The following is a 24,971-nucleotide window of genomic DNA, read 5'->3' on the forward strand; positions in this document are numbered from 1 at the left end:
AACTTGTGTGGTGGCTCGGTTCATTGATTGCAGACGACTGACTTGGGCGACGACAGCAGCAGCAGCAGCAGCAGCAGCAGTCGAGTCGAGTCGAGTCGGCTATATATTTTCTATATGTTTGACAATGCGGAAGTTGTTGAAATATAACAAATCCCTGGCGAGACACAAAGAGAAACTGCATGTGCCACACAATATAAAATACGATATTAAAACCGTATCGCTGCTCTTTCTGAACATGCACTTGCAACAAAGCGCAGACAATCGGTCTATGTCTACATACATATATATATATATGTGTATATATCTTCCATTAGCTGGCAAGTAATTAATGAATGGCACTTAGAGCGTTAATGTCAGCTGAGGTCCAAAATAGGCAGAGATGGCGACATACACCTTGCAACTTACCAGAAAACAAGAGAACAACAAAGAAAGGCCGACAAGTTAAAGGCGATTAAGCCAAACGAGATAAACCGTGTGCAAGAAGGAGTAGAACAAAAAGCTAATAGCGAAGACGATTTATGCGATTGAACAACAACTCTAAGGATCAAAAAACAACAACATAATAAAGGATAATAAGACCGAAAGACGAAACACGAAACACGTCAACCCGAAACCGGCATACGACTAACGAAATACGCGACGCGAACCGGAAGCGCTGCGAGGAGTAAACACAACCGACCTGTCTGAATTGCACTCGATAACTGTGTCAGTCGGCGGCGTGCAGAGCGACGGAATGCCTTCCTTGTCCCTTGCCACGCCAAAAGGGAAAGAGAGCGAACCAGAGAACGAGCGAACGAATGAACGAGAATCCAGAATCTCTCCAGAAGCTCTCCTGTTGGATTTGTTAACGACGACGACGATGACGGTGGTGGCGGCGGGGCGAAGTGGCACACAACACAGCCATCAAACACCACCACCACCACTACCAGCCCAACTCAGCGTAGCTGAAGCACCACCCAACTAAACTGGCTAAAGAGCCGTCGAGAGAAATGTATTATTGTGTTCGCCTGTGTGTGAGTATCCTGGCAAAAGACGCGGAGATAATACCGAAAACAGGACGAAAACTGTTCAGCCACCCCCAAGACGAATATTAAATATCCTTAAATACTTATACATAATTATAGTTCAGAATGAATTAATAAATAATGTTTGCGCTCAACAATTAAATTAATTTTTGGATTCCATATAATTTAGTAATATTCTAATTATGTGTTGGCTAAGCTGAAACGATTTTGATTAAAAATACCACTTTGATATTTTATAAAAGATGAATTATATAACATTTGAAACATAATTTTTGGACGAAATATGTACCACAAAAAAATAATACACTAAATAAAATCAAAACAAAAAAATTGATTTTAAAATCTATCATTATTTTTATCAAAACTCGACCAATAAACTCTCTACTATCATCGATTTTTATCGCAACTGATAATGAACTTAAATTGGCCATAAAAATACTTTATTCTATGCGTCACAGAACCCGTCACCGTAGAAGAATACCCACTGTAAGGGTGAACGCAAGGGAAACCCTCAAATGACGAAACTAACCCCAAAATAGCAAAGACTGTTGAATGCTTTTCCCAAAAATGTTCTTCTTTGATGGCATCGCGAAATCTTTTGGTGTTTCCTCCTTCTATTTTGAGTCGATTTAACTAACGTGTTTGGCCAGCAAACTTCGCGGGGTGGAAAACGCCCGAAGACCAACTTCTTACTGTGTGTGTGTGTTTGAGAGAGAGAGAGAGAGAGAGAGAGTAATTGCATGTGCTTGACAACAGGACTCCTTTTTTTATAACTACAGAATTTATTACTCACTTTTACTGGAGTAATAGAAGAAACCAATGGGTCACAGCAAAGTACAGTAAAACTTGCCATTTCTATGGTTTTCTCCTTTTTTTTTTGTTTTTTTGATGACAATGGAAATTGGATATATATGGAAATTAAGTGGAGTGGGTAATGGGAGTAAATGGCTTACAAGTTCTGGTAGATTAATTAAATTAATTAGTTTAACAACTTGAATTATGTTTTACAGCAGCGACAACTCATCTGATCAGCAATTTTAATTGGCTACGAATATACTCGTATTATGCATTTGTTCAATTATTTAAAGTATCCCTATCCTTGGTTTCATAAAAAATGTCCTTGACAACTTAATTACCTTCTCTTTTCGTGTTTTGCTGGTATCGAAAGTTGTTCAATCGATTTTGAACAGTTTGTAAACATAGTGATTAATATATTTGATTATTTTTTCAATTTGAAAAAAATGTATTGTGTTGATTCTAATCCCAAAATCGATTAACAATTTGCAGATAAATAGAATAGAATTCACTAAGAGCAGAAGCATTTTCAAATATCTCTGCTAATTGACAAACCAATTTTCTATAAAGCATTTTTTTTCGAAATGTTAAAATTTGAATAATGATAAAAAATATTTGAACAAGCGAACTTTCCTCTAACAAAGTCAAATAAGACTCTTTACACTTCTTCATTAAGCACTATTAAATATATAATAAAGTCGTAGTCAATCAATATTTGGTTTTTAGTGGTTACACAAGCACTATTGATTACACATTTAATTTCCTAGAATTTCGTGAGGCATCTTCTTCCTGCTCAACTTCCCCCTTGGATGACTATTGAACTGTGCTCGTCGACAATTGTTCTTGTTTATTCCCACTGAGTAGAGCTTCTGCCGCATGTGTCGAACAATGGGATAAGAGACAGCCCGCTGCCCCAGATAGAGTCTTGGAAAGCATCTTTTGGGAACTGGGATTATTATTATGATTTTTATTGTTGTACCTGGAACGCTTTATGCCAATTCGAAATTCCAGTTTGCTGAACAAAAGCGCTGCACATAAAAACATTAACTTTTGTCCTACAACGAACCGAACCCTAACCGAGGATCTCCCAAGCAGAATGCGAGTGAGCCGCGAGACAATGGCAAAGACAATAAAGTTAAGGCAACCCTGTTTCGGCTTATTTTTATGTTACTTTTACGCTTTCCCAATTTTTCACGAGCACCGATTTACGTGAAAATGTATACAGTACTTAGGTGCGCTTTTCCCTAAAGAAGCGGGGCAAGCAATTCATTTCAATAGAAATGTAAATAACAAATTTTAATAATAATTGAAATGGATTTGCCCAAGGGTGGATGGCAACACATCCCATTACAGGATTGCATGCGGCAACCCACAGTTAACACAGTTAACACAGTTCCTTAAGTCATTTTCCACACACATCTTGAAGAGTTATTTTCCCCGTGTGCAAATGACGTCGATGATTTATAAACTGTTTTAAATCGCAGCAATTGAATTGAGAGAGGTTCTTCTCAATCGATTTTACGCTGCGTGCATAATTGAGATTAGAAAATAAACCCAAGAGGTATGCTAAAAGTCGACTTGGAACCCCCATTGTGAAACCGTTTGAGTTTTCGCATAATGAGTTGTGCTATGTTGGTTAAATTAAAGGATCGCTAAGAATCATTATTTAACATTACTTCTCGAAAATAAACTGCAAATTTTCACTTCATTAATTAATTAATTAAAGCACCGTTTTTTTAGTTTTGACTTGACTTATTTCGAACTTAAACGGTTAGAAAACGATTTCGAATGAATGAATTTGATGAGTTTCTAAATTAAATGATCGCTGAGAATCTTTAATTAAAATTTATATTCAAGTGCAAACTGCAAATTTGCACTTTGATTAAAGCAAAGTTCCTTAGTAATTAGTTAACTTATTTTTAGCATCAACGTTTCAAAAACATTTGAAAGGCTTGCAAAATATATATATTAAGTTTTATGAGTTTTTATGGGTCAAGTTTAGTAGATGAGTAGATTCCCAAGGTCAATATTAAATATGCAGTTTGCTAGACCAGAACTCTATAAATATTATAGTCAATTTTCTGCTGAAATCTTGGCAATTAATCTGCTATGAAATCGTTGGGCAATAAAACAGTTCAACAGTTCAGTTAATAAACGTAGCTAGTTAAAATCTAGTTCCTTTTGCACTTTGAACTTTAGCTCAGCTTTGCAAATGATTTTCCCCACATTTTGCCAGTCATGGCGACACCACTTGATGCTTTGAACTCAGTGCTTGAAACAAATCCATTGTCCTAACAAGCTTCCAATTATTTATAAGATAAATGAGCCAAAAAAAATGTCTTAAGAAATAGACAGTTTTTTTTTTGACATATTGCTACCAAAAATTAACATTAATTTGCAGTGTCAGTGGCCATCGGCGTTTTGAACCTGGCACTTTTCTTTTCCCTTTATTTAATTTTTTTTTTTTGATTTTTTTCTTTTCTTTTTCTTTTTGCCTTAGGCAACCGGTTGCAGCTGGATCCTTTTGTCTATTGAGTCCATTGTCTTCGACCAGTTACATACGTAGAGATTTGCACGTGTGCACAAATTAGCAGAACTGGTTCCTCAAATTTACAAGGCTTTGCCCTGTGTTTTTCTTGAATTAGGGAGAGAACCACATGAAAAGTAGTTTGGCACCGGGGGCGCTTTTACCCATTTTGCCCATTGTTCTAAAGGGGCGCAAACAGATGGGCGAGCAGGAAGAAATTATGAAAATTCTTTTGTTTTCAATAACCTAGCAGGGAGTTTTTCATCGTCGGTGTGGAAAAATAATCAATGCGGGGGGAATTACCAAGGCAACTTGCTCCTAGAAATCAAAGCTTATTGGAAATATTGGCAGAGTTTCGTGGAATTCAACTTTCAACAAAATTCCATTACGATCAACCCCATTAAATGAGTAACTGAAAAGCGTAACGAAATTCCCATTCAGAAAACTATGTGGCACAGAAGGCATTTGAATAACTTGCTGTAAAGGAATTAAAAAACGCTTTAAAAAACCGAGGACGATGTATTTGCTGTTGAAAGGAAATGCCACGCAGCATTTTTTTACTCATTGCCAAAGCAAATCAACCCCTCAATTCTGTGGACACACGGGGTTCCAAATCATGTAAGGGGTGCACACAGTACACAGCACACACATACACACAGCATGAGATTCGTGTAAATTTCTAAGCCATTACAATGTCACTGGGTCCTTGGAAGCACCCTAAAAACGCCAATTGTCAAGGCAAAAGCAAAAGAGAAGATGAAGGCAAGAAGAAGAAGAATACGACATTGAAGTCGAAGTGGCGAAGGACAAGGGTTGAGGTTTTAGGTTAAGCTTGAGCTTCAGGGGAAGGCGCAAGCACAGGAAAGCGCACAACTTAGCGAAGCGTAATATGAATGAGTAAATCACAATTACACACATATACAGACACACACACACGCATACACACACTTTAATGCTGGGGGATGATTGGACCTGCGTTGTGGAGGCAGCAGCAGCTGCAAAGGGAGCTTTATTTTGCGATGGCTCACGTGTAAATGGATCAGTATGTGTCGATCACAGCTATAATAAAAGCTCCACTCCACTAGAGCGAAAATACAAACTAATTGTCTGCAAATTATTATTTTGCAGTGCATATAGATGCACAGCAGCAGCAAATGTTTTGTTAAAAATTACTTGTGAGAGTGAAAGCTCGCTAGTGAAATTCCAGCTCTATCTCTGTTCAGCAACAACAAAGAACAATTAGCGTCGCTCAGCAAATTAAAGCTTTTTAAGCGCTCACTCCCCGCGTCTCTCTCTCTCTCTCTCTGTTAGTTATTCCTGCTCAAGGCAAAGATCAAGAATATGCAAATATGTATGTAGGTGAGAATTATCCATTTCATTCGCTCGCATAGAGTAGAGGGGGAGGGTCCAATGCCAATGAATGAATGCGCTCAGTGCGGAAGTGTGTCACGCAGTGAGCGAGCGAGCGAGCGAGATAGAGAGATGGAGCATGCAGCATGTAACTTGCACTTAAATGCACACACACACACATGCATGCTGCTGATGGTGGCACACATTTTGCAGCTGGCAAACTTTTCGCGCCAATTTGCACGAACATAAAAAATGTGTAGCAAATGAAATCACAACAAAACAACAAATAACAGGTTTACAGCCGACTGACTGACCGACTGGTTGCCATGGTGAAGGTTGCAATAGCAGTAGCAGCAGCAGCAGAGCCCAACACAGCAGACAACAACAAGAAGAGACAACAATGCAACCAGTAGCATGTGTAAAAAAATGCAAGCCACAACACGTTTTTCGATCACCTTTTTTTTGTTTAGTTTCATTCGTTTTTTTTTTTTGTTCTGCTTTGTTTGCGCTAATGGCAAACGTTTCATTCTAATTAGCGGGGGCGGAGGCGGGGTTACACTACACGCACACACACTCACACTCAAAATTGTTACGCTTTGTTCTTTCTATCTATCCTACGTGTAACGTCACAAACAAAGCAATTTCCACATAGTATATATATATATATACATATATAGAACGAATAATGCTTTTTACTAATGCGGTATTTAAGAGTGCTTACCTAGCTGCAAATATATGGCACACTTGGCACTACTTGCAATACTTGCAAACTATCACGAAATACACAAATTGTAGTCTATTTGTTTTGTTTTGCTTGATTTTTTTTTTGTTGTTCTTCGTAGAGTTTTGAGGCAATCACAGTGCAGCACGCAGGTGTAGTTGAAGACTATTTAGCTATTTACTATTCGCCTTTGCCTTGCTATTCTACACACAGTGTTGCATTTAGCGCGCGCGCACCACAACGTTCAGTGTTGTAAGGCATCGCAGGCTCCAGTTTAAAATTAAGTATTATTATCGATAACAAGCTGTTTTTTTTTTTTTTTTCATTTTTTACTAAATCTATTTATCAAAACTCACATAATACATATTATTGTTTTCAGTTCGAATTACAATTTTTTTTATTGCTCAATTTACCAATTTAAATAAAACTGATTGAAATTATGTTTCTACAGTGACGTTAAGGAGCGCATTGGGCGCGCCATTTGAAACAGTTATCGATAGCACTTTTTTTTTATAAAAATATATTTTATTTTGTGTTAAATACAGTGATATGTTTACATATCCTCCACGCTGTACTTGTAGGCCTCGTCTTGCACCGCCCGCCGTTCGTTCTGCTTGTCGAACCATCGCTGCTCGTAGCCATTGGAACGATCGACGCCATCCCATCGATAACCGGGCCGGATGGCATATCGATTCTCTGGATAGCTGCCCTCGTAGACGGGCAGCACGGGGTTATCGGACTGCTGTTCGCGCTTCTTGCGCTTCTGTCGCATGTACTCCAGCATGGGATCGTCCGCGTGCTCCTGTTCCCGCAAATGCCGATCCAGATCCTCATCGTTGGCATAGCGAGCCACCGGCTTGGCGGCCTCGTGTGCCATTTCCGCGTGACGCGTTCGTTGATCCTCCAGCTGCTTGAGTCCCTTGCCCCAGCGCTCGTACAGCTCCTTTTTCTTCTCCTCGTGCGCCGCCTTCCGCTGCTGCTCCGCGGGATCCTCCTCAGCAGCCTCGCGCGCCCGACGACCCCGTCTTCCCGTGCTACGCATTTGAACTTCGGCATGACGACCGCTCACCTGTAAAAATACACATATTAATCAATTAATCAGTCAGTTAATCTGGCAGTGATTCTTTAGTCAATCAATCAGATAGTCAGCATTTCAAATTTGTCAATCAATCAGACAACCTTAATTTAGTCAATCAATCATTTAGTCAACCATCCACAGGTCGTCAGTCAATCAGTGAGTCAAGCAATAAAAGAGTAAATCAATCAGTCGACAATCAATCACTTACTCAACCATTCACCAGCCCGTCAGTAAGTTAATTGGTCAGTCCATCAATCAATTAATCGGATAGCACTCATTTAGTCAACCATCTACAAGGCAGTCTGGCTCATTGCAAATCAATCAAAAAGTTGGTGAATCAGTCGCCAATCAATCAGATAGTCATTTAGCCATCATTAAGCCAGTCAGTTAATGAGTCAATTTGTCAGTCAATCAATCAATCAATCAATAGTCCGATAGTTAGGCAGTTGGTCAGTCAATCAATGATATAACCAGTCAGTAACTAATCAATAACATAGTCAATTAGTCAGTCAGTGAGTCAAATCAGTCAATCCATCAATCAGTTACCAGATAGTCAACTATTCATCACTCAGTTAGTCAGTTAATTATTTCAGATTATCAATCAATCAATCAGTCAGTCACTTCACTCACCTCGCTGGACATCTGCTCAAACATTCGGAGTTCATCGCGTCGTCGCGAATCAGATTCGGTCTTCAGGGATTTGGCATCCTGGAGTCCTGCCTTTTTGCCATCCAGGGTGCGCATCGATTGCGTCTTCGGCTTGTGCGTCGGCGGAGGCGATGGTGTTCGACTTGGCGTCGTCCTGGCCCAGCGACTCTTGCGCTCACGCTGTGCCGGCGGCGAGGATAAAGTGCGTTTCTCCTCCTTTCTAGTCATACGGGGCGGCGGCGAATCCCTTCTCCTTCGGGGCGGCGATTGATCGGTGCTGGTAATCGGACGTCTCCTTGGTGGACTCTGATCCGCATCACGTCTTTTTATAGACGGCGATTTGTGTCTCCTTGATGGACTCTGATCCGCAGCACTTCTTTTTCGGCCCGGAGATTGTACTCGCCACCTGGGTGGACTCTGATCCGAGTTGCGTCTATTTCGAGGCGATGTTTGGGGTCTCCTCGGTGGACTTTGATCGGAGTCCCGTCGCCTTCTGGCTGGACTCTGATCGGAGTCAGCTCGGCGCCGAGGTGGAGTTTGATTTGCTGCGGGACGTCTTCTTGGTGGACTCTGATCTGAGTGTTTTCTTCTTCTGGGCGGAGATTGATCTGCATTGGGATGTCTCCTCGGTGGACTCTGATCCGAATCACGCCGTTTTATAGATGGCGATTTGTGTCTCCTCGGCAGACTCTGATCACGTTGTCTTCTCGGTGGACTCTGATCTGAATTGCGACGTTTCCTCATCGGACTCACATCCGAATCCCGTCTCTTTCTCCGCCTGGGCGACTGCTGCTGCTCCCATGGAGTTGGCTCCCTGGAACTGCTGCGCTTCTCCTGCTTGATTCGTATGGCGAGCGGGCTGTTTCTCGCTCCTCGCTCCTGTTTGACTTTAACGCCCCACAAATCCGCCTGCTCATCGTCCCTGGGCTCCTCCTTGATGCGCCCGTCATTTGCCTCGTTTTGTTCCGTTTTGGGCTCATCTTTCACAGCAATATTGCGCCACTTGCAGCGCATCGCGTTCGCATTCTCCTCGATGTATTCGCCCACAATTTGCGGCGCATCCTCGCCGCCCAGCAACAGATCCTCGTCCATTTCCTCCGTGTTCGCGTCGCAAGCATCGTCGTCAATTATTTTCACCTTGGCGTCGGCTTTCTTTTTCTGCTTTTTTTCCTTCTTCTTCTTCTTCTCTTTGTCGCCGGAGAGATATTTCTTCAGATACTCCTTTTGATTGATTAATTTGGCATTTTGCATCGACATTGCAATAAATGCGCCGTTTTCTATTTTTTTTGTTTTCTGCACGCCAAATTTTATAAACAGCTGACAGCAGTTGCCTATCGATAGTTCCGCATATCATGCGATATTTCTACTACTATTGTAAGTATTTTATGAGTAGCGCATTGCATTTGCGCAGAGTTAGCAGCGCGGACGCCGCACAGACTTGAAGTTGGCTGCGTGTTTTGGATTTTGACGTGTGCAACACCCGGTCACATTTTTACAAATATCTTATTACATTTGCTGCGCCGCTTTAAACTAACCATTTAAAAATTAAAAATATTGCAATACGCGATTAGTAAACTGGTTTGACGCTGTAACGACTGACTGCGACACATTTACATGACCTGTGTAGGATAATAAAGAAAACCGCTATTGTTGCAGCGGCGTGTCATTTTGCACGTCGCCGCTAAGGCGGTGGCGTTGATATTATGTCCGCGAAATGTAAGTAAAACGAAAGAGAAAGAAAATCACAATATCAATGTAAACAGCGTTACATCGCTAAAGCCACATAGAACAAGACACACCCAGAGCTGCATTCGAATTTTTGCATACGGTACTTGTTCTACTCGAGATTTATGGTCTTTTTTCTGCCGCTGTCACTGCAAGCGAAGAGACGAGCAAAACGCCGGACGACAGCTAAGAATTTGAAGAACAAAGCGGACACAAACAAAAACAGAGAGTCGAAATGGCAAATTAAAAGAGGGAAGAGCCATTGCAATTGGGCGTGTAGCACCAAAAATGTTTTCTTTTTATTAATTTTTTTAATTCTATGATTTAAAATTATTTTGCATCGAGTGCAGTTTCAAAATCAGTGTTTTTAAATGGAATTTATGGAACGACTTCCGCGCTCTCGCTCTCTCTGTCGCAGAAACATATGTGCGCGCGCTCTCTCTCGCTCTCGCTATCTCATAGAGAGAACATATGAAAATGAGAGTGAGTACGAAAGAGAGATAGAGAGAGAGAGAGAGAGCGCTCGAGACGTGCAGCAATTGAGTTGGGATCTACTTGGATTTTCTGTTTAGCCTGCTCAGTTTGAAAGCATAACGCGTCGCATGCAGTTCGTGCCGCAATAAGAAAGTGTCACAAAAAAAAACTCGTGCGCCGACAAAAGAAAATCAAATCACCTTCTCGAGTTTTTTTTGTCGCAATTGTGTGCGTTGTGTTTTTATTATTGTTGTTGATTTTAATTTCGTCAATTTAACTTGGCGCCTGTGTGTCACAGAGTGTGTGCGTCTCTATTTATTTAAAGTGGAATTAATGATTGTTGTCGAGGGCACAATTGTTAAAATTGCGCTGCAGAACTTAGTAAACGTTTATATTTTTGTGATTTAATTGCCAAATTTTATTTAGTTTTTGGCGCACGCGATGCTGCCATAAAATAAAAAGAGTGCCATTTGCTATAATTAGAATAGCAGCAAGTGTGGCTCTCGCCGTCTCCCTCTCTCCATCTGCCTCCCTCGTGCAGCAGAAGTGCGACTTCTTTTTTGTTTTCGGCCTGAGCCTATAAAAAGCAGACGAGATCGAGTTGAGACCCAAATATTGCGGCCGTTGGCCTACTAACCAAAAACTTGTCCCAGCTCACACACACGCACACACCAACACTCTAGAATTTTTAGTATATATATTTGTTTGCATATAGATGGATGTCTGTTTATCATTGCTCTCCGTTCTGCTTTTAGGTATTCTTCTCCTTCGCCTCTGTCGTGGTCAAAACGAAAGCATAACAACAACGATCGTCTCAGGGAGAAAATAATAAAATACAAAAAATTAAAACAAAACGAAAAAATAAAAACCGAGCGCGCGCCGTTCAATGTTAATGTGAGTGAAAGATTGTGCTAAAGAAAAATTATAATAATTTTATAGCATCGTCGATAACGCAAAAAGTGAAAGATCCACAATCAAACAGCAACAGCAACAAATCAAAAGAAATGAGTGCCAACAAGCGACGAAGTTGCAAGAGCAACAACAACAATAACAACGATAACAGCAACACAGCTGATCAAATTGATAAGGACGTGCAGAGTGAAGAATGCCAAGGAGTGCCAACAATTGATGTGCAACGCTTGTGTCGCTGCTGTGGCAAAGGCGACATGGAATTACTCAAACTGTTCGATGAGAGCGCTGAGACAGCCAATCAGAAGGCACAAACTCAATTTGCGACTGCGCAAATCCGCCAACGCCAAAAGACGACAACAGGCGAAAAAGCGAAAATAGCACAAAAACAACATCAACAAGAACAGCAACAGCAAGAAAAACAACAACAACAGCGCAAAAGTGATAATCCTGTGGAATATGCTCTGAGTGGAGCACACAGCAGCATGGACATTGTGTTAGAGGAGATGATCATTTGGACGCTCAATGTAAGTAGCAACAGCAATAACAATTCTCTCTCTCTCTTTCTTTCTGTCTCAATTTACAATTAGCTGTTGTGCGTGAGTGCTTTTTAAAGCTGAGCTTTAAGCAGGCGCAGGCTACTGCTGCGCATATCAGCTTTTGCAGTTCTCACTCAATAGCGCTTAAGCAAATAGAAGGCAAATTTGTCATTCCGCTCAAAGCTCTTGAAATTCTCAACTCAGAACTCGACTCAAGTGCATTTGAAATTAAATTTTTAGACTCGTAGCTGGCTATGCTTTAAGAGCAACAACAACTTGCCGCGTGGTATTTCGTGGTGTTCGTGTTTGTTTGTTTTTGTTTTGTATATTTTTTTGTGCCTGCACTGCATTTTGATTCTCTGGCTATTATTTTTATGTTGCTGTTGTTGTTGTTGCCTCTCGCTCGCACTGAGGCGCCATTCTGCTCTGCTCTGCTCTGTTTAATATTTAATGTGATTTATTTGCCGCACATTGTGACTGACTGACGCGGCACGAACCAAGGAACGTACTCAACATACGAGCGACGGCTGGATGAGGGGATTTGACTGACTGACTTGACGTGCCTTTTTCTTTCTTCTTTCTTCTTCCTCTTCCTCCTCTTCTTTCTCTTTCTTTCTTTCTCTTCTTTTTGGCCGAGTGCCAGCAGTCTTTTGTATTGTTGTTGTTCGCCTCTTTGTGTTTTGTGTCCGTCAATTCATTTATTCGAAATGTGTTGGTAACTAAATTAAATTAACATGTCTTTCATTTCACTCACATGTTGTACTTCAGTTTTCAGCATGCGGCAGATAATGATGTTGACTTTGAGCCGTTAATTGAATGATATGCGATATCGCAATCGCAATGATATCATTTTTCATATAAATACATAATAGCAACATGCATTGCAATTAGGGTTAAATCAACTCTTAATTATTTCCGTTCAAACTAAATTCAATTCAAATTAAAACCAACAACGAGTCACAGAGTAAAATCGGTTTTCTATTCGCAAATGTCTAAAATTTTTAAGAAAATTCTTTTTAAATGCCGACTTTTAGTTTCCAAGGTATTTCGGCCCATTTGTTGGACTATTTTTTTTTTTTTTGTTTTTTAGTTTACTTCACCTGATTTCTTAGCCTATTTGTTATTCTTAACTTTAGGGCCACATCGCGTGCCAGGCAGTCAACAGTCTGCCCCAGCCAACCCCTCGTATATTAGTATGTGTGGCATAAACACGCACAGCGCAACTTAAGCTTTTGTTGTGCCCCTCCCCTCTGCTCAACTTAGAAGTGGTCAACAGCAAAGAAATGGAAAAAACGTTAAGGTACATGAGGTCAAGTCAGCTTTACTTTCCGTTCAATTAAAATGAAACTACACTGCAAAAAATGTGAAAAACAAATGTGAAATTGTTTAACTTGTCGTTATCTGAAGAAGTATGCAAAACTCTGTTTAAAATTATATGAAAATTAAGGGCAATTTTTAAATATATGTTTTTTTCTTCTTTTCAGTTGCAATTGCAATTGCAAGTTTTGGTATATGTTTTTATCTGTGTACAACGGGGATTTTTAGTTAGTGGCCAGTTCTTGAGGCGTACCCTCAATATTAAAATATATTATAGTAAATGGCATGGTATATGGCTTGCGACCAGGCTGAGTTAGCGGCAACAATTTTTCATACTCATTACCAATAAAGCGTCGAGTGCTTTTGGTGGGCACAAAAAACCGGTTACCCTCAGAGGAAACCCCCCTTCACACACACACTCCTTGAGAGACCCGCATTGCTGAAATGACTGGGAACCACCTCGTATGTGCGTGTGTCGAATGTGTGTGGATTGGATTTTTATAAGGTGTGTGTGTGTGTGTGTGTGTGTTGGTCGCTGCTCAAGGTGTTGCATGAAAAATTGTTTGACCTTAAGTCGATGCCTTTACTTCGCTATACCATTTGGCTTGTAATTATTTTCATTATTTGTTATTAGTCGCATAATGTTTATTTGATGTGTGTGTGTGTGTAAAATAAACGAAATAAGTTCAACTGAACTGAATGCGATTAGACGTTACAAATTCATTAGCATTTCGAGTACCGCCGTTGACTTTAAACTAATGATTATGTTCAAGGTAGAACTCAAGATGATGGCGCTACAGATGTTGGTGATCTTCAAAGCCATATTTTAAAGCGTGCCTGCTTAAAGGCAGCTAATTAAAGCGGCGAAACTCCGTTAACAGATTATAATAAAAAATATATATAATACGTAAATAATAAATATTATTAAATGCAAAATCTAATCTAATAAAAAATGAATATTTAGCAAAAAAAAAAATGGGTTTTAATCCAAAGTTTAATATAATAAGAAAATTGTGAAAAAAAAAATTGTTATTTAAGTCAAAATCCATTTTACCAATTGTGTTTCCGGTACAGTGCAAAGATTCCACTAAAAATTAGGAAATGGTTACCATATATTTTTCCTCGTTATTCGCTTCCGTTTAAATAACTTGAATTGAACGGTTTGGTACCGGTATTTGTTATTCGCTGAACATTTCCAATTAAAAATGGTAAAATGGCCAACATGATTTTGTGCAAAAGTATGTAACAGGCAGTGGGAAGCATATCCGAACCCATAAGGTATTTATATATATTTCTGATCAGGATCAAAAGCCGCGTGGATATAGCCATATCGGTCTAGCCATTTCTAGACTATAAAGCTATAGATATCAAGATCAAGTTTATTTCATTTAAGCGATAACTGCCTGCGTTTCGCGAAGATCGATTCTTATCAATTATCGATAGCAATGAAAGCCACATTTGTTCTAGCTTAGAGGCTTTTAATTTCTATAAAATATACATTGAATTATTATTGATGAACTGCATAAATTTCGCTAAATTCGGATGAGAAGCCTCCTAGCTATGATCCAAAATCTATTCTCATATTCATCTCTTTGCAGGCATACATTATCTGTATAGATGTGCGCATGTGTGTGTGTGCTCTGCAGCACCCCGATATCTACGTATACATATGTATATATATATGTCACTTGCCGGTGATTTCAGTTCGGGCTTGAGAATAAATATATGCGCTGCCTTAGTTTGTTGTTTACTCTTCAGTATATGTGCCTGCCGTATGAAATGAGAGCACTTCCATCTGCGAGTGTGCAAAGCATGTTAAATGGAAATTTGGCAATAAAACAAGAATATATTTAATATTGGCCATAAAACTAGAATATATTTAATAGCTGTTTCAGGTTATATACTAGTCGTCAAGCTCACTGATTAAAAGCTAAAATAGCAGATCGGTCTCTCATCAATAATATGTTGCCCATGTTCAGTCTTATTCTAGATTTTGTTAACTTTCGCTATCCACTTTCTATACACTCTCACCTAAAAAAAAAAAAAAAAATAGAGGGAGAATAATGCAACGTTGCATCGCTTGTACGTGCAACGTATACACAATGTGTATTTTGTTGTCTATTTGCTGACAACTGTCGCATAAACGTTTTAATAGTTATGACAATTAAGCGAGGCAAACCTATTGACGGACTTAATTGCTCCCGGAAATTGACGATAACGGGTTTTTATGGATTTTGTGAAATCTATGTTCAGTTAATAGTTAATAGTTTAGCTAATTGCTGCCATATTTCAACAAACTAATTGCATAAACTATGTGTAAACTGCTCAATGGACAATGGACAATGCTGACCATTCAATCGAACAATCAAAAAATACCTCATCAATGCTATCAGCTGTGCCGGCAAACAAATTTCACTATTTATTTTCTATATAGACTATTCTATACTTTATTGAATATAATCTGTCTCTGTCTTTGTATATTTCACACTCGCTGCAAATGCAGCTCGGGGTTTTGTGGGTCATTGTTAATGGGTCGGGTTTACCGGAAAAAGGTCAAGTAAGCTCGCTTTTGTTATCAGCCAACAGTCTCTTATCGCTTAATCCAATTTAGTTTGAAAAGAAAAGAAAAATGAAATTATTTGGTAAACAGTTCGCGGTTTTTTGTTTATTGTTTATTGTTTGACTTGCCGGTAGAGGTGGGCGCGTGATCATTTGTGAAAGTGACCAATATATATGACAGTTAAGAACACGTGTCTCTTAAATTCCATATAAACATAATAAAATCAACACAAAGTAGCGATAACAATTTTTATTTTCCAAGATATTATGATATGCCTTGCCTTATTTAACAATATTTTATCATCATTACAATTTAAATTGGCTTTTTTAATTTTTGAACACATCTTTGTCAAGCTCACCAATTGTGTGATAAATTATAATCAAAACAAGTTCAATAATTTTTATACAATTCTAGATAGCTACTAAATCATAGGTACAATCGAACTAAACTCAAAACTGCCATAAACTGCAAGTGTATTTTAAGTGTAATTTTAAAGTGATATTTCTTATCTTGTTATATATTTTCCCTATGTCTAATTTATTTAATGAGTAATCTTTCTGGAATATTATTATACATACATATAACATATATATATATATATATATGTATTTTTTTGTGTATATACTTAATGCTTTGATTAAGCGCCTGGAGTTTTGTGTTGTCTAATCTTTCAACTAGATAAGCCTGCATTTCAGTATCAATATCTGTTAGTCTATTAAATTTTGGGCATTCGCCAACACTCAGAAAAAAGATAGCTGACAGCTAGAAAAATGTTCTTTTTTGCAAATATTTTCGAAATATAGGAAATGCTTTTATTTACTGTTTTAGAAAAACACTTTCTGAACAATAAGCTGAGTTAATCTTGGCGATTTTCTAAAATACAGGTCGACTTTTTTTCTGAGTGAATAAGCGTCGCTTTGATCAATAGCTAATCAAGTTAATCAAATTAATATATGTTTTATTTTGCCGGAAGTTAAATACACTCAGAAAAAATATTATATACTGGACTTATTAACTGATTAATAATTCTATTTAACATAGGCATACCATTTGCAAAGAAATTTAGGTAAATAATAGTCTTTTCAAATGTAGTTCTTTTCTTTAAAGCTTGACAATGTCATATATTTTATAGATACAATTATACAACTTGCGTATGGCATTATTGTTCGTGCAACTTTCTAGTGAGTTATAGTTTCAAATGGCTTTTTAAGGTATTGTTTGCTTTGACATTAAGTTGTGAAATCTAAACAAAACACACAATAGATAAATGTATGTGTGAAATGGTGATAAAGATTAGAAAATTTAAATGAAAAAAGTGATAATTGCCATTAGTGAATAGACTCGATATTTAGTTTGCAATAAATACAACTATTTCTCAATGATATTAAGAGAACAAATAGTTAATAGTTTAAAAATCGAAACAAAACAATGAAAACAGATCAGTTTTGTAATCTTTAGCTTAGTTCTTTTAGACATTGTGCTTGCTCGCTGATATCACAAGAGTCTGGCATTATTTATATAGAATCTTGATTTGACATTCTTTCAGCTGTAGCCGCGTTTCTTCTGAACAAATACCATTTGTTGTGTAGACTTTTGTTATTCAGTGAGTACCGTTTTCTAATTTGATTTCCAAATTGCTTGCAAACAACAACAAACTTCTTTATGTCGTTGTTGTTATCAGATTCAATGTGAGAGTCTGTTAGCAATGCTAATCAATCAACAGCAGCAAGAAATAATCACCTCCCCCCGTCAGTCAGTCGAATTTTACCTTTAACCGAAACTTGCCGTGTCCAATTAAAGCTGGCGGCAACAATAAAAACGAACACAATAAACCGACACGCGCCCAGGAACTGTAAAATATGTCCAGGAAACTACGCAAACAAAGAAACCAAAAAAAAAACAAAATGTAATGAAAACAAAAAGATATTTTAACCCCCACCCCCCACCAGGAGGCAGGAGTGTACTAAGTGCTGAAGGGGTGGGGCAGAGGAGTTGTGGGGGTCTTGGCCCATGAAAGCGATTTGAACGCTTTCAATTAGGTGGCACAAACAGAAGCGTAAAGCGAATCCAGGCGAGGCCAACGCATTAATACCGATCCGACCCAGCATTTGCACGCACATGAGCATTATCCAAGTTACGCACACACACACACACACACACACATGGGTATATATATTATTTAGCAGGGAGGTTTGTAAACACGGACAGCGTACGTGCCTCTTGGACCGACTTTGTTCGAGTGAGGGGGATGGGGAGGTGTGGATTTAGCAAACTGAGTCTGACTGGCCACCAGTCTCTATGCGGAGGCCTGTCTATAACACTCTCATTCACACACACACAATGAAACACCCAATCACACGCATTGTCATCGTATTGTTGTTATTTAATGGTCGATTTCTTTATTATAAAGTTTTCGTTCCAATTTCAATTCGTTTGCTTTTGTTTACTTTTGATAACAAAATAGACGCAACAAAGCAACAACAAATGTGCTCATCCAACGCATATATTTGCCACACGCTTTTAGGCTTTTCGCACATTATTATTATGATTATTATTTTGCAATTTTCTTTTATTTACCTGCGAATGTCATTCAGCATATTTGCAACCCATTTTCCACGCTGTTATTAGCAACACAGCCGATCAACCGTCGGTAAAAGATGTTTGTTTTTAGTCTTTGCTTAAAAAAGGGGGTTGCTGTGCATAATCCCATAGTTGGAGTAGAGGGTATAATGTGTTTTTGTTTTTGTTTTTTTTTAAAGAATTTTGTGACTTACCAAACAACCTACCAGGTGGTATTCAACGAGAGATAATCCATTCTTATTAACTTAATTTCAAATCTGGTGTCTAGGCTTAAGAACTGTCGGCTGTTGTTGGCGAATTTTAGCGGCTTATCGGCTAATGTCTACAAATTGTGAAATAACGTTCAATATTTAGATTTCCTTTTTGCTCCAAAAGTATATCCAAAGCAGCTGGAGCAATAGAAATACTGCTCTGCTATTGCTAATACTTCGAAATTGAACAGACAAATATTAATACACTTTCGCTCCACTGTGTCCTGTTATTTGCTAGAGCAATAGCAGTAGCAAGAGCAAATAATTTCAATTGTCCTCTGTAGTTGTAGCAATAGCTGAAAGAACAAGAGCTGCTAGAATTATTGCATATTGCTACTTAATCTGATACCACAGCTGATATTACTAGTCCTCATACTATATACTATTTATAACAGGTGGCAAGGAACCTGAAACAAGGAATTGAAATATATGAAATTAATTTAAAATTATAAAGACTTTTAATTTCTAATTCAACTTTAATAACTTATAAAAAATAAAATACATTAATACAATTTCCAGAATTTCTTGAACATGCAGAATGCAGGTGACATACTTTATATACTGTTCAAATTCTAAATAAAATACATTAATCAAATTTTAATATAATCATCGCATACATTTCTTAAAATATTGTCATGGAAAAAAAATACGAAATTCCCAGGGGGAATTCCTAGAGTCTCGAATCTTTATATACTGTTGACATTCTAGAATGTACGAAATGTTGATAACGCAATCAGACTTATTACCCCGTATTCTAAATAAAATGCAAAAGTAAGCAGTAACTTATAGTCGAGATTCTTAATGGCTTAAGTGGTTTTGTAATTGATATTTTCTTGGCACTGCAACAAGCTATTACCATATTGTTGTATTTGCTGTTGTCAACTCGAGACTTTTTCGTTTTTTTAATGAATGAGTCTTTTTCTCACGTACATGTTGTTTGTCTGTCCGTCCATTCACCAGCTGACATTTTGTGGCCCGTTTCTCAGTCCGCTGGTTACTTGACTTTGTTGGCCCGCATAGGCTTGAATAGACCAAACGTAACTTATACACTGCTCCAAAAAAAAAGAAGACCTTTTACAATTGTCACCATTGTGATTGTTCCGTTTATGGTTGTTATTTTTGCTATTATTCGTGGTGAAAATCGAATTGAAACATAAGCGTTAAGTGTAAATTCATTAATGTGCTGCCTGTGCGATTTGATGATGCGAAGTGAAAGTTGTTTAATGCAAATAATGAAATACTTCAAAAGCATGACGCAGCTTTTTAACTCATTTTAATAGTTTTTTCTTCTTATTGTGTATATTATTCAGATTGCAATTTTATTTGACACCGATCATATATTTCTGATCGCCGCTGTACACAATCTGAAATAATTGAGTCAATCAACTGGGTCAGAGTGGCGTTTCTAGACAAAAAACCGTATTTTAACTCAAATATGCATTGAATGCATTTACAACATTTTTTTTATTCAATGAAATGTTGGCCTTAGCCGAATGTTATTTGTGTATTCCTTGGTAGAATATAGAATATATGCAGATATGTATCATTTATGTGCGCGTATAACTAGCCTAAGATCTATGCGTGACGACAACAGTTGGGAAACCAATTCACACTTCAATAAGGTGTTAAGCGAGTGTGTTTGTCTCTGTGTTCTCTGGTTAGTACTTTTACACTGTTTCCTAATTAGGTATATTGACAGAGAATATTGATTGATCTACAATTTTCACACTTCTCATTAAAAAAAATCAACAAACAACAAAATTTCTATCACCTATTTATTATTTTACAATTCGGCATATTCGCCACTAAAATAATTATCAAAATTCAAATATATTTAAAGCATAGCTACGAAAAAAATAAGTAAACCCGAATGATATCAAATAATTTTTCAAGTCGGTAATCTTAAAGTTCCAAATTCATATCTTAATCAAAAATAAAAGTGAACTTAAACTAACCCATCGTTTAGTTGATTATTGTTTGGTGATCTTGACCTGGAGCCAGGAAGAAATATATGTAAATTATAAAAAGATATCATCAAACAATAAACTACCAAATTCAAATGAATTGCAATAATTTGTAAAGACACACTTTTGTTTTCAATAGCAACAAGTTTCGATTACACCGCCCAACATGATTATTATTATATAATTACACTTTCGCTAACATGTTGAAAACAAAGTATTCGTCTGTCGTCAAGCGGGCTTGAAGTATCTATATTTTTTATGCACATTTATAAGTGCTTGATTCTTGATACTTGATACTTGATTCTTTTCAGTTTCAGACTCTTTGCTTCAATGTTATTCAAAAATTGTAATTTTGCTTCTCATTATTGCTAGCACGCTTTGCAAGGGCATAAAAGTTTCGGCGCACCCAAAGATCTCCCACATTTGGTTTTCTTAAGTTGTATTTTTATTTTTTTTCTCCCTCTCTAGCCGGTTTTTACAGGCCTTACGTTTGCGGTTGTTGTTGTTGTTGTTGTTGTGGCAACATTGTGTAGTTATTTTTATTGTTGTATTAGTTGTAGTTGTAGTTGGCGTAGTTGTTGTTGTCTATCGCCTGTCTGGCCACTTTTTGCATTTGTTGCGCTCTATTTGACTTTTACTTTTCATTTTGCCAGCGGCAACAGCACAGCAACAGCAGCAGCAGCAGCAGACATTAGACTGCAGCATTTTTGCCTCGTTTTAGTTGCCACCACACCACCCCTTCCGTTCCATAATTTGCTTTGTCTATTGATTTCCGCCTCTAGATAAATGTACATAAATCCCCACAAATCCCTATTATATATATTATAGCAGGGCATTCAATTGTTATTTGAATTTTGATTTCATTTATAGCGCGTTGCTAAGGCGGCTAAGGCAACACGAATTCAAGAAAATCAAATTAGATTATATGACGGTCAATTGTTAAATATTGTGTGTGTGTTTGTTTCTTTTTTTATTCAATATGTGCGCAAAGTTTGCGATTATTGTGTTCGGTTCGCCGTAGGAGGCCTTTCATTTTGTTACCATTTCTCCCCAACTGCCGATGACTTCTTTAAATGGCTGCCTGGCTCATCCATCCACACAGAATGGTTGGTAATGGGAATTTATTGTTATGTGTTATTCGGTGAGCTCATTTCTCTAGAAAAAATAAAAGACGTGAGAAATACAGAAGCGAGACGGTTGAGTAATAATTGAAGTATACCAAATTAGTCGATGGCCCATTGGCTTGAGTAAACATTCAATCATTTTGTTTTGTCTTTCATTCAAAATCGCATGATTGAGCTAAAGATTGTGGGAATTGCAATAATTGCTTACCCATTTTATACGCATTATGCGTATTAAATGCTCATTTTCTGCAGGCCTCGCAGAACTGCCAATTGGCAACTGGCAGCCCCAATCAAAAAGAGCTTTATTATACTCATTGTATACGCATTTTATGGATAAAGGGGTATTTAACTAGCTGACAATTGAATGTTGACAATTTGTGAACTGTTGTCAACTGAAATCTATAATTGAGATAATATTAAATAAGCAACCGTTATCTATTTAATACAACTTAATGCCATTACAATTATGATGGTAGACAAACCAAATATAATCTGAGTCGATGAAACACGTTTTATTGTTAAGAGTTATTATCGCTTTGATGGTGGTGCAATTTAACGGAGTTATTTCATATTTCAGAGAAGTCTTACTGTGGCAGCCAGCAGCTCATCTCATCTGTTACTATCAAATGCAGCGAATCTTTATTTAATTGTTATGCCTACGGAACACAATTAAATGGGCCAAGGCACCGCAGCTGTTTAACTGTGTTTTGCGGTTGTTATTTTTATTGTTATTGTTATTGCTGTCATAATGTCAGTCAGTCAGTCAGTCCGTCAGTCAGACAGTGAGTCAGTCAGTCAGTCAGTCAGTCAGTCAGTCAGTCAGTCAGTCAGTCAGTCAGTCAGTCAGTCAGTCAGTCAGTCAGTCAATCCGTCAGTCAGTCAGTCAGTCAGTCAGTTAGCCTATTCCCGTAGCTGAACAAGTTCAAGTCGACTTGTTAAGTGGCGAATACAAAGCCAAAAACTAAACAAAAATTGCACAAAAAGAATTAAACAGAATGCCGACGGACGGTACCATGGACACTCGCTAAGCAGCGCTAATATAACAATTTGAGCCGCATTTATGACGAACGATGACGACGACAATGGCTCAAATTCAACGAGCGTGGCAAGAAAACATAACTGAAACATGATGCAATCAAATCCAACTACTATTTCTCCGCCTCGCCGCCGCTTGTCGTTTGCCATTTTCATTCAATTTGGCTGCTCTTTTAAGTGTTATTGTATGTTAATCAGATTTAACGCTTCCCAAAGCCTCCACCTCCCTCCCCACTCTCCCCGCAAGCCGGAAGTACTCTCTACGTAAGTATCCAAGTATTCACTTCCTCCTCCTCCCCGGATCACCATTTAACAGCTGTTCAAATCGAAAAGTCGTTTTGATAACAGCAATAAAATAGTCTTTCGACTTTTTTTTTTTTACTTATTTTGTTGTTTGCCTCAAGTGCAACCATATTTCGAGCACTTGAATATTGTATTAAACGTGCCACACTTGTGGCTTGTTTATTGCCATTTTAAGTGCTTTTCCACAGCAGATTGTATTTCAAAAGCCAACTGATCATTAAACAAACCGATAATATGCAACAGCAACCATCCCCTGATAAATATTTTTACAATTTGGTATACTGATTGGCAACGGCAGAGCGAAACATTGACCTTATATATACATATACATACACATGATTGATATGATATTATATATATGTTTGATTACCACTTCAAATTTTGAGGTTCGTTGATTTTTAACAAAGCCATAATTGGTTTAAGGGTTATCACCGAAAAATCTCTGATAATGATGCAAAAGTTTTGGTTCCGCTTGCAGGCACATGAAATGTTTATATCTTAATGTTCAAAGAGTTTATTGTTGATTATTTTTACGATTATGTTGTATGCGTTATTTAATTAATTTGTATGCCCCAATGAGATAAATTGTGTATAACAGAGTTATGCAAGTGTATGTAACAGGCAGAAGGAAGCATGATCGATCCCATAAGAGATGTATATATACCGGATCAGCATCAAAAGTCGAATTTTCTATAAAGAAAAACCGATATCGGAGACTCTTAAAACTAGAAACTAGAGATACATTAGGTATAAAAGTGCTAGTATACTCAAGGTCAAGTTTATTTCATTTGATCGATATCTCTTACTTAATATTATCGATAAGTTAATAATATTAATTTCCAATTGATAAATATATAATAGATCTTGTTCTATTATTGATCAATCATTGATGCTGGTGATCAACTGTTAAATTTCCATTATCTATCCGATAAGGAACACAAATTTTGTTATCCTAAACGTATTTTCTACTTTCGCTTCAATTAACAACGGGCTTCAGTTGCCTTCCAGTCAAGTAGTCTTGAGTAGAGAATTCCAACTTGTTTTAAATATATTTTGTAGTCAACATAAAACGAATGATAAACTAAGTAAAAAACTTGTCGATTAGAAATGGAATCATTGGCGTCGCTACGTCTAATTCCTCTGTGGTTTGTCAATTTTATTTTTATAAAACATTATCTAAAGTAGCGATAAGTATGGCTGCCAAGTTTTGAATAATGTGTTCAGAAACACACACAAAAATTGCTTTGACTACAGTACAGACTTGGTTCTTGGGTTGTTTTTGTTTTATATATTTTTTTTTAGCGATATCGGATCGATTGAAGTGCCATATGGTGACAATAACAATAACAACAACAACAACGGCAACAATTACCCGACTTATCAAGTTTCGCACATCAAAGTCAGTTTAAGACAATTATGTGATTACGCTGTCTGTCATGGCAAATGAGAGCAATGAGTGCATGCTCAAGATGTTTGCTGCTCTAATTCTTCGCCCATGTTTATCCACACCAGACGCGTTTCGTTGCCATTTATTTTTGTGCATTCAGCGAGACCCGCTGCCACATCAAGATCATCATCAACATCATCATCATCATCATCATCAACACGTTGCCAAGGCATATAATTTGATGGTCCTATTAGCACCGGTTGAAACTTCCTGGTGTTTTATAAGATTCGTGCAACGCTTCCATAATTTCCCCCCCACAATTCCCCTGCAACATTCCGCACTCGCCACACACAACAATTTGCAGCTTCTTCGGCTCTGACTGATGCAGCCAAGACGTGTTGATGCTCTGTTGAAATTGTTGTTTTTGCAAATCCCCCCCACAAGCCCCACACTTCCCCTTCTGTCTGTATGGCTTTCGCCCGAAGCCGACAAGATCAGCAAAGCTGAAGGCGACAAAAAAAACAAAGAAGAAAGAAGAAAAATGTGAAAAATAAAACTGCGAACAACAAATATTAAACGTCGAAAACAAAAAATATGTTGTTGTGTGCTGTGCCACTTACAAAACAATATTTGTGTCGATTTCGTAGAACCCATGAAAA

The 24,971-nt window shown here is 37.8% G+C and overlaps 3 protein-coding genes across 5 annotated transcripts in view; 1 reads left to right on the plus strand and 2 right to left on the minus strand.

Annotated features, from left to right (window-relative positions):
• Nucleotides 1-6,484, minus strand: part of LOC6564011 (protein CREBRF homolog) — a 28,294-nt gene extending 21,810 nt beyond the window's left edge. Inside the window, exon 1 of the mRNA XM_032737079.2 lies at nt 6,419-6,484. The gene's annotated coding sequence lies outside the window, so the exon portion shown is untranslated. The remainder of the gene's footprint in view (nt 1-6,418) is intronic.
• A 348-nt stretch (nt 6,485-6,832) lies between these two features.
• On the minus strand, nt 6,833-9,435 carry LOC6564009 (BUD13 homolog). Its single transcript, XM_001990492.3, has 2 exons — nt 8,127-9,435; nt 6,833-7,487 (listed from the first exon to the last, which is right to left on the minus strand). Exons 1-2 carry the CDS (start codon nt 9,399-9,401, stop codon nt 6,972-6,974), a joined length of 1,791 nt encoding a protein of 596 aa, XP_001990528.1. The 5' UTR covers nt 9,402-9,435; the 3' UTR covers nt 6,833-6,971.
• A 235-nt stretch (nt 9,436-9,670) lies between these two features.
• LOC6563969 (histone acetyltransferase KAT6A) overlaps nt 9,671-24,971 on the plus strand; it is a 32,605-nt gene continuing 17,304 nt past the window's right edge. The window contains exons 1-2 of one of the 3 annotated variants that reach the window (XM_001990491.2): nt 9,671-9,860; nt 11,099-11,779. In XM_001990491.2, coding sequence (XP_001990527.2) covers nt 11,348-11,779 — 432 coding nt within the window. In that variant the 5' untranslated portion in view covers nt 9,671-9,860; nt 11,099-11,347. Of the gene's footprint in view, nt 9,861-10,555; nt 10,572-11,098; nt 11,780-24,971 lie in introns of those variants that run through there. The other 2 variants (XM_032737705.1, XM_032737704.2) reach the window with 2 other exon arrangements.

This window comes from Drosophila grimshawi, unplaced genomic scaffold (assembly GCF_018153295.1).
Source record: "Drosophila grimshawi isolate 15287-2541.00 unplaced genomic scaffold, ASM1815329v1 contig_311, whole genome shotgun sequence".
Lineage (NCBI taxonomy): Eukaryota > Metazoa > Arthropoda > Insecta > Diptera > Drosophilidae > Drosophila > Drosophila grimshawi.